Source organism: Saccostrea cucullata, unplaced genomic scaffold, assembly GCF_032062105.1.
Source record: "Saccostrea cucullata isolate Sc308-1 unplaced genomic scaffold, CSIRO_AGI_Scuc_v1 ctg7480, whole genome shotgun sequence".
Lineage (NCBI taxonomy): Eukaryota > Metazoa > Mollusca > Bivalvia > Ostreida > Ostreidae > Saccostrea > Saccostrea cuccullata.
The window spans coordinates 2567-11955 of record NW_026927759.1 but is presented as its reverse complement, the minus strand read 5'-3'; the positions used below and the strand labels follow the sequence as shown (position 1 = coordinate 11955).

Genomic DNA, 9389 nt, shown 5'->3' with positions numbered 1-9389 from the left:
AGGGAATATGGCACCAAAAGGGAGATGGGGAGCGTTTGGGGAACATCTGTAACGGTCCCCGTTACAATTAGCACTAGTTAAATATTTGTAAACATAAAAATGGAAAAAATATTTTTAAAATTTTAGGTGAAACTGTGTCCATGTTCCTTTAAATAGCTGTTCAGGTGCTTTGCTATAAAATAAGATTCGATATTTGTTACAGAGAGAGAGATGAAGAATTTTTTGGTGTTTGTATTCACCCTAACAGTAAGTAGTAGACAAATGGAAAACGAACTGTACAGCTTTCTGTAATTCTGCTGGTTTATCAACTCATGAAATGCATGTTTGCATATATAACGTTTTTACAGATAAATTATGCATGTTCTGTTATGCGTGCAAAGAAATGAGACAAACTATGGAAAGGACGTAAACTCAAATTGTACACCAAAAAAATTATATTCTTTGTAATTGAGTTCTAATTTTTCACATTCCAACTTATGCAATTTCCAACTAAAGACAAATGAATGAACTTTTTTTAAAGGTTTTGTGGCAGAATTTTCACGTGTCTTTGGCGGATTGGCAGCATCCTCACTACAGCTACAGTTATGTATAGTTATCTTAAGCTGCAGAACCGTAGCGCTATGGTTTTGAATTTTGTGCAATACGACAAAGTAATCAAAACAAGGAGTTAATTGGTCTGTAGAGGCTCCTTTAAGGATTTGGTAATTAAGATATACAGGTGGTTAATAAATATGTCTAGAATTAGCTATAGGAAGTGATAGGTAGTTGAATGGCCAATGCTGGAATGTGGAGAAATTTTCCCCAACTGTTGCAGAAAATCTTGCACAGTAAATTGCACATTATTTGCATTGCGTGATCTGTAGCAGCATTATGTTATACATGTATATGGTCAAAGACTTTAAGAAAACCATGACGCAACAGTTGCTCAGCTTAGTTATCTTAAGATTCAGCATAATTTTCTCTTTTGCATGCATGTCCTTTTTTCCATGTATACAATGTTCTCTGTACAAACCAGGTTTCATCATTTTTTTATGAAGACAATATACAAATCATAAAATTTATGTTCACTCATACATTTCTTATTTCAAAATGTTCAAGGATGTTTGGAGAACAGGGGCGTTGAATTTTTTGGAATGCATAGTATAAGCGGCATGGAGGTGGAAGGGAAACCTTGTAGTACAACTAGAGGAAAACATAATGTTCTCTACTATTTCATCCCATATACCTGTATGGTATGTCCTAATAGTCTTCTAAAATAATTAAATATCTTATATATTTCTTTAAAAAAAAAAAACTTATGAATTACCTTTAAGTTTGTATGCCCTTGGGGTGACCACGTATATTTACAAACTAAATAAAAACTAAAAGTTACTAGACTAGCTAAATTCAAATTAACTTTTTTATCAATTCAATTCATTTCTTTATTCCCTTATGCCATTTGGCACATCAGACAATTACATGTATTTTAAACAAGGTGTACATATATTCAAATCTTACAGTTATATAATTAATATTTACATACATATTACTAGTATATGTTACAACATGTCATATTTTGCAATGGTAGATCGAGAAAAAAAAGTGTGATATGATAAGTAAATTCTCACACTTCTTATGTCTTTGTTTGAATGACTCGTATAGTTTCCTCGTAGGAATTATTGTTCTTAAGAATGACTTTTTCCAGATGGACAAAAATTACTGATAAAAAAAACCCACCTATTTCACGTAGAAGACTTACGATTAAAGTGCTATTTTATTTTAACTTTTTAACAACTAAGTACTACATCATTGACCCACTTTTTTTTTTCGCAGTCTCTCGGTATTTCTTGAAAAGCCCTTAAATTTTATCCATCAAGGGATATTTTCAATTTCTTTATACATTATTATTGGTAAAATAACAAGATGTGTTTGTGAAACACTGATGGCAGCTTATGGCGAATATTAACGTTTCTCCAACGCAATTCAAACTCCAAAGTCACGAGATCAAAAATGTTGTTTACCAAAAAAGGACTTGTGTCAACAGATATACCTGGTCACCATGAAAACCCAAACATCAACTATTAGAAATCTATGGTCAATGTAATTGTTTTCTTAAGGTGGATCAAACTCCAAGGTCAATGGAAAGGGAAAACCCATCATAAGAAGTATAAATACCAGTGTAAAATATAAAAGCCCTAGCAACAACTGATCAAATTATTAAGGTCCAAGATAAAAGTCAAAGCGTCAAAATTGTTGATATTGAAAGAAAGTTCTTGCCACAAGGAATATACATGTACCTTTGAAATTTGAAAGTTCCAGTACTAACTGTTCAAAAGTTATGGCCAGTGAGAAAAAATTTTAAAAGTGGGTCAAACTCTAAGGTCAAGGTAAAAAATACTTAAACCCATTGAAAGGTTTTGTCACAATGAAATATGAAAGCCCTACATTGTAGTAAAAACTGTTCAAAAGTAATGGCAAAGGATAAGTTGGGTAAAATTTTCAAAATTGGGCCAAACTCCAAGGTCAAGAGGTCAAATATGTAGGTACCCAAAATGAAGTTCTTGCCACAAGGAATACATATGTGCAATATGATAGCCCTAGCTCCACTCAATCAAAAGAAATGGACAAAGTTAATGTTTTAGCGAACAAACAGACAGCTAGACGGACGGACAGCGCAAAACTACAATCTTCGACAACTCTTTGGTGTATGAAATATAATGAAAACACAGATAATAATGTGTATTTATAGAGTTTGAACATTGAAAAAAATCTGTCAATTTTTTTATGTACACGATTTAGAGTAATATTTGATTTTTAAGAGTTTCTATTTTCTTTATACTATGCAAGTTTCATATACGGTGTGTATAGTTGTTTAGATTTGACTGCAGACATAAAAGATAATTCGAAATTAAGTCTTGGCCTATTAATTTAGTTAATACCACCAAACAAGTTAACTAAGAGGGTGGACAGGTCTGTGAAGACATTGCACCTCAACACTGGACTTGTCCCCATCAACTAAAACCACAAGTTAATGTCTTTCTGACGTGAATATGGTGTCCTTTAAATTTATGTATTTTAGGATATTTTGGTAAAATAAAATGCTCTTTAAATGTTATGATTTGTCTATTTTATTGAATTTTATTTTCTACTTATTATTCTTCTTCTTGGATAGAATGAAACAGATGATGGGCATACCGCAACAATAACTGTTTACGACAGAGAATTTGATGGCACTAATATACCTACACCTACAGTAAAGTCTTTTACGACTTACAGTCCTTCCATATTTCAAGGAGGACTCGGTCTGCATAAATTTGTCATCATGTGTCACAATATTCGTGATAGAGGAATAAATAAAACAGTCGCCCATGTTTTTCAAGAAAAGTGAGTATTTATCTAAATTCTTAGTGATTTATTAATTTCTTTTGTTTCCTTGCTCTAAACAAATAAACAGAATATGTTAATTGCATCTTTGCACACATATCGAATTAAAGAGACATACATTTTGGCTGCAAAAGTTTGAAATTTTATCATAATTGTAATTTTTCCTCAAATTCTACAATATGTTAGCAATTCTAATAATGATAAAGATATGTTTATGAATAAAAGAAATATTTTTGATGCTGTATTTGTAATCTTTTTCTGACTACTAGTATATTTTTAAATATTTTACAATTTTATATTTTACTGACACATTAATTTCCCAAACTGTAATTGGTCATCAACAAAAATATTTGCTAAAGATCAATCTGATTGTACACACAAGTACTCTGAAGATGGTATTAAAAAGATGCTGGAGTTACTCATTGACAACATTTATTTTATTATAGCTGACCTGTTTTATAATCCTCTGAGGCAGAATTCATTTGGAAATTTCTGCATGAGAAGAACATTTTTTATCAGTTATTTGCATATGTTTTTACCGTGTACGATCACTCAAGAGCATGTTCCGAGTATGATCATTTAATTTTAAACAGAGATAGGCTAGTGACAAATAAGTTAATGTAGGAATTTGAATGGCCTTGTGAAAGTCGGCATTTTCGTAAATTCTTTGGTCGTTGTAATAGCCTTGTAAACGATACAACTTTCACTAGGTAGTATTTTGCCGTACTTGTAAATTTGTTTCATACCAACTGTAAAGCCTTTTTTCATAAATACTGTATTTGACTACGGTATGTTCCGTCTTTCTGTCCAGAACACTTCCACTCCACCTACTGTCTTGTCCAATTACAACTAAACTTCAACTAGAAAGAGATTGAACCAAGGATCATTGTTTATACTTGCTGTTGCCATAGTTTCAAGGCGAAGTGCTGCCTTTCTTTTCTTCTGTTAAGTAAAACCAAGTAGAGCTTCAGTCTAATTAGAGACTTCATGCTTGTGTTGGTTTCTTTAATTGTTATTTTTGTTTTTAATATTTTTTCATACAAAATAACAAGATTATACAATCAATATATACTACAGGGACTTCAACGAACTTTCAAAAAGCTACAAAGAAGTCGGGTCCGTTGAGATGCGTTTTAAAGCAGTCAATGATTCCGCCGCTCCCGATATCAACACTGTCTACACTGGAGATGAATTCTACATGTTCATCAAATACATGGGAGGTAATAAATGATGGCTGTGGACTTTTTTTCGTACTTTGCATTTTACATCCACTGAATATAACATGCATCTCCTTTATTTCTTAAGAATACCATGATCGTTTTATCAAGCAGGCGCCATGTATAAACTTGAGAAGTGGCTCTTCCATCAATTATAGGTGCATGGACACAGATTTGAAGTTAATATTTTCTGTTAAATATCACAACTTATACATTTTAATAGCTGCAGAACTGTATAGCTCTTCGAATAAATATATATTGATAAACCCTTTAAAAAAACTATATTTATTGCGCACGAAAAAGTGTGCTCGGTTCTGGATCAATTCCTTAAAATTCTTACCTGAATTGCAAAAAAAGATAGATTTCGAAATAGTCCTTAAATTACTCCTGTATCAATTACTCTCGTAGTTTACATGGTGTCTTCTAGCTATTCCCTCTTTTTAAAAATCTCAATTCCACCTATTCCCACTTGCAAATAAAATAGATGTTTAGATTTACATGTATTTTGTAATTTTAAGACAGAAAATAGTGAATACATCTGTGAGAAAATATGATTTATTTCAGATTTTTGAAATAATAAAAGATCTTACAAAAAAAAAGCAACTTAATACCTAAATTTAAGAACATAGTTAATTATTTGTTTACACAAAATTTCACCTATTCCCACATAAAATCTTACCTTTTTCTACATGATTTTCAAAAAAAGGAAATAGGTAGAATGAACCGTTTACATATTCTATTGTTGAAGGCGCGTTGGACCGAATAATCTTGCAAATCAAAATGGCAGTATAAACAGGCGAAATTTTCGATGATTTCAATTCCAGGGCCAGGAGGGCTATTAAAAACAATTATAAGGAATGTTTTGTTGTGGAAACGGTAAAAGAATATGTAAGGAACACACGGTTAGTAATATTTTGAGATCACAGTTTTAAAAACATGGATAAATAAATTGAAAAACAGCGCACTTTTTTGTGCGCAATAAATATACAGTTTTTACAATGGGTGGCACGATAGCTCTCCGGTCTATCAATATATATACATTTTTTTTTTCGGAGAGCTACAGTTTTGCAGCTAACATTTTAATAGCATTTCACACAAAAATATATTAAAAATCTGATTTCATCTAATTTAAAAGATATTGAAACTTTTAATTTTGGATGGGTTTGATTGGCACATCCTTGCACTCATATTAAAAAGAGAATATTAAGTTAAATTATTGAGACTAAATAATTGAAAAGCGTCTTTTTCTCTTTCCGAGCACCGAGGACATTATTTATTGAACAGCCCTTGTATATACTATTAATAAACATTTTAGTTGCATCTGAATTCTTTTATAGAGCAGGATTATTCTGTAATTCCTGAAAAGTGTACAGCATTTGGGGAAGCATGGACTTCAAAAGAACTTCAAACAGACCAAAAAAATTCGATGGAGTTGTGGAATATCCACAAATATACGTACATGTAAGACTTAAAATACTGTGAAAGTTCTGCCTGGGGCAGTAGGAAGGCGTAGTTGTAAAATTTCCAAAGTTTCATCTTGTTCTCCAGACTATTGCTATAAATCTGAACAAAGTAGCCTTTGGTTAAGGAGATTCCAAATTGATCCCCCATTTCAAGTAAATTTCATTAAGAAAAAAGTAGCTGCTATCATAGAAAGTAAAACAAGTATCCGCATATATAGTGTACATGCATTTGTCAAATCAAGCATTAGATACACATGTGCACATGTGGCCCATGGACCTCTCATGTAGGTATAGCATTTACATTTACTTGTTCATAATTTCGTACTCTTACATGGTACCTGCATGGTCTCACCTCTGTTGTTTCGCTCTGATCTCCATTTGTATTGTTTTAATGGACTCTGAGCTGAAAAACTGTTCGCCGTCTTTATATCATTCATATTTACAGTGATCAAAGCTGTGCCACACACGTAGATCTCTTAGAGGGATTTTACAGGTACAATAAAACCCTCATTTATGCAAAGATGTTCGGGTTTCGATTTGCAAGAAAAGACAAGGGTTTTATTACTATTGCATGCCAGGTGAAGATTTATAATAGCATCACCTCCAGTGGAAATAAAGTAAATACTTCAGTCTTGTTTTAAAAAAAAATACGGTTTTGAATTTAAAGAAAGACAAGCAAATGTCATTTATTTAGAAATTATCATTGTAGTTGATTTTTTTTTTTAAAATAAGGTCAATCGTGAAGGTAAAGGTCAAGGGGTAAGAAATCCTAGCATGCTCGGAATTATCTTGTCACAGTTTATGCACATGTCAAATATGAAAGCCCTTCTCAATATAAGGAACAAGATGTGTTTGTGAAACACTGATGACCCCGTAATGGCCCGTATGGCAAAATAACGAAGATTAAACTTTTCTTAAATGCAAATTAAATATATTATTACCCAATGTAGGGTTTTTCTCACAAGAAATACGATTGTGAAATACAAAATCCCTAGCACCACCTGTTCAAAGTTATTGTTGAGGATAAAATTTTGAAAGGAAGGTCTAACTCCAAGTTAAGGGCCTGAGTTGTTGGTTTCTTGTCACAAGTAATACATATGTGAAAGATGAAAACCCTAACCGTTCAAAAGTTATGGCCAAGATTAAAGTTTTTTAAAAGTAGGTCAACTCCAAAGTCAAGGTCAAAGGATTAAAGTTCTTGGTATCCAATGAAAGGTCTTCTCAATACATATGTGACGTATAAAAGCCTTAGCTCTTAGCATTTAAAAGTTATGGTCAAGGTTAAAGTTTTTACATAAGTACGTAAATCTCCAAGGTCAAGGTCAAAAGGTCAAAGTTGTTGGTATCCAATAAAAGGTCTTGCCACAAAAATACATATGTGAAATATGAAAGTCCTAGTATCTACTGTTCAAAAGTTGTGACCAAGGTTAAATTTTGTAAAAAGTAGTTAAAACTCCAAGGTCAAGGACAAAGGGTCAAAGTTCTTGGTATCCAATGAAAGGTCTTCTCACAAGGATTACATTTGTGAAGTATGAAAGCCCTAACACTTACCGTTCAAAAGTTGTGGTCAAGGTTAGTTTTTATAAGTATGTAAATCTCCAAGGTCAAGGTCAAAAGGTCAAAGTTGTTGGTATTCAATGAAAGGTCTTGCCACAAAAAATACATATGTGAAATATGAAAGTCCTAGTATCTACCGTTCAAAAGTTGTGACCAAGGTTAAAATTTTAAAAAGTAGTTAAAACTCCAAGGTCAAGGTCAAAGGGTCAAAGTTCTTGGTATCCAATAAAAGATCTTCTCACAAGAATTACATATATGAGGTACAAAAGCCCTAGCCCTTACCGTTCAAAAGTTCTGGTCAAGGTTAAAGTTTTTTCATAAGTACGTAAATCGTCAAGGTCAAAAGGTCAAGGTTGTTGGTATCCATTGAAAGGTCTTGCCACAAAAAATACATATGTGAAATACGAAAGTCCTAGTATCTACTATTCAAAAGTTATGGCCAAAGTAAAAGTTTGGAATTTTCGTGTAAAAGTTGGATCAAACTCTAAGGTCACGGTGAAAAGGTCAAATTTGATGGTACCTAAAGAAGGTCTTGTCATAAGGGATACACGTGTGAAATATGAAAGTCATAGCTCCACTGAATCAAATGTTATGGGCAAGGTTAAAGTTTTTGTGACGGACGGGCAGACTGACGGATAGACGAACAGACGAATGAGATTTAATGTCCCCTCGCTTTCGCGAAAGCGGTGGACAAAAATGATAAAAAATATTATATCAAAAAATATTTTAAATAGAATTTGTGTATGAGAACTCCAACAGTTCGCAAAAAGCGGCACATTGAAAATGCACCATTCCAAACCAGAACTCTGACCAAGAAACTTCAGGTCTTCGACAATAAGGGTGTACATGAAATGACAGCCAGAGAATCAAATGTAAATATCAGCATTTTGCTGTTGATACAAATATGATAATTTTTGTCATATTAAAAAGAATGCAGATCATTCTTTAAAATAATTTATGCAGTTTTTTTGATTTCTTAGGGGACACTTTTCTGTGGATGACGATTTTTGCAGCAGTTACTCAGTATCCCTGAGAGACAGATCTATTCCTAATTATAACGCTCTGATTTTACTTTCAAATTTTGTTTACTTACATACTCGTATATGTATATTTCAGTTATGTGTATTCAATATAAAAATTAAAAAGATGCTGTAATCAATGAACCAAAATGTGACAAGTTTTTTTTTAGTTATAACAGTTTGATTTATATATTGTTTACAGTCAGTTCCAACTAAACTTGTAACTGTCACAAAGTTTATTATAAAGATTTTCAATGTTTGTTCTCTAAAACTGCAATCTCCCTTGCAGGGGTGTCGTTCGTTTTTCCTCAATGGTTTCAGGTCAAGATTTTTTATCGACATGTCAGGAAAACAATACCAGTAATGGATCCTGATAACTTATGCATTGATATACTCCCCTAATTCCCGCCTGAAAAGAACTTTATTCGGTAATAACCAATATTTGCCCCCCTCCCCAAATCAAACTTTGATGGAAATATATTTAATTAAGTTCTTAAACAGGGAGTATATACTGACTTCAAAGCACTGAATATTTTCATAATTAATGACGCCATATGTACGTAATGACGTCACAAACATGACGTAAATTTCAGTTTTTATGAATTTTACAGAAAAATGTACATATTTAGTCGATATTTTGAGTAAACGTCACCGAGCGCATGTGTGTTCAGGATCAATATTTTGATATAATGTGAAGAATGATAATATCAATGAAATATGTCAATATTGTTCCTGAACAAACTTGTGCTCTATAAATTTTAAAGCTAAAA

The 9389-nt window shown here is 32.4% G+C and overlaps 1 protein-coding gene across 1 annotated transcript; it reads left to right on the top strand.

The window, feature by feature from the left end:
• Positions 1 to 206: 206 nt before the first annotated feature.
• On the top strand, positions 207 to 8472 carry LOC134275469 (uncharacterized; the record flags this gene model as incomplete). The annotated part of the gene is made up of 8 exons (XM_062757755.1): positions 207 to 246; positions 521 to 581; positions 1099 to 1232; positions 3152 to 3363; positions 4441 to 4583; positions 5918 to 6041; positions 6489 to 6660; positions 8335 to 8472. Coding segments are annotated over exons 1-8 (1020 nt in total), but the record flags the coding sequence as incomplete, so codon positions are not given.
• Positions 8473 to 9389: the final 917 nt, after the last annotated feature.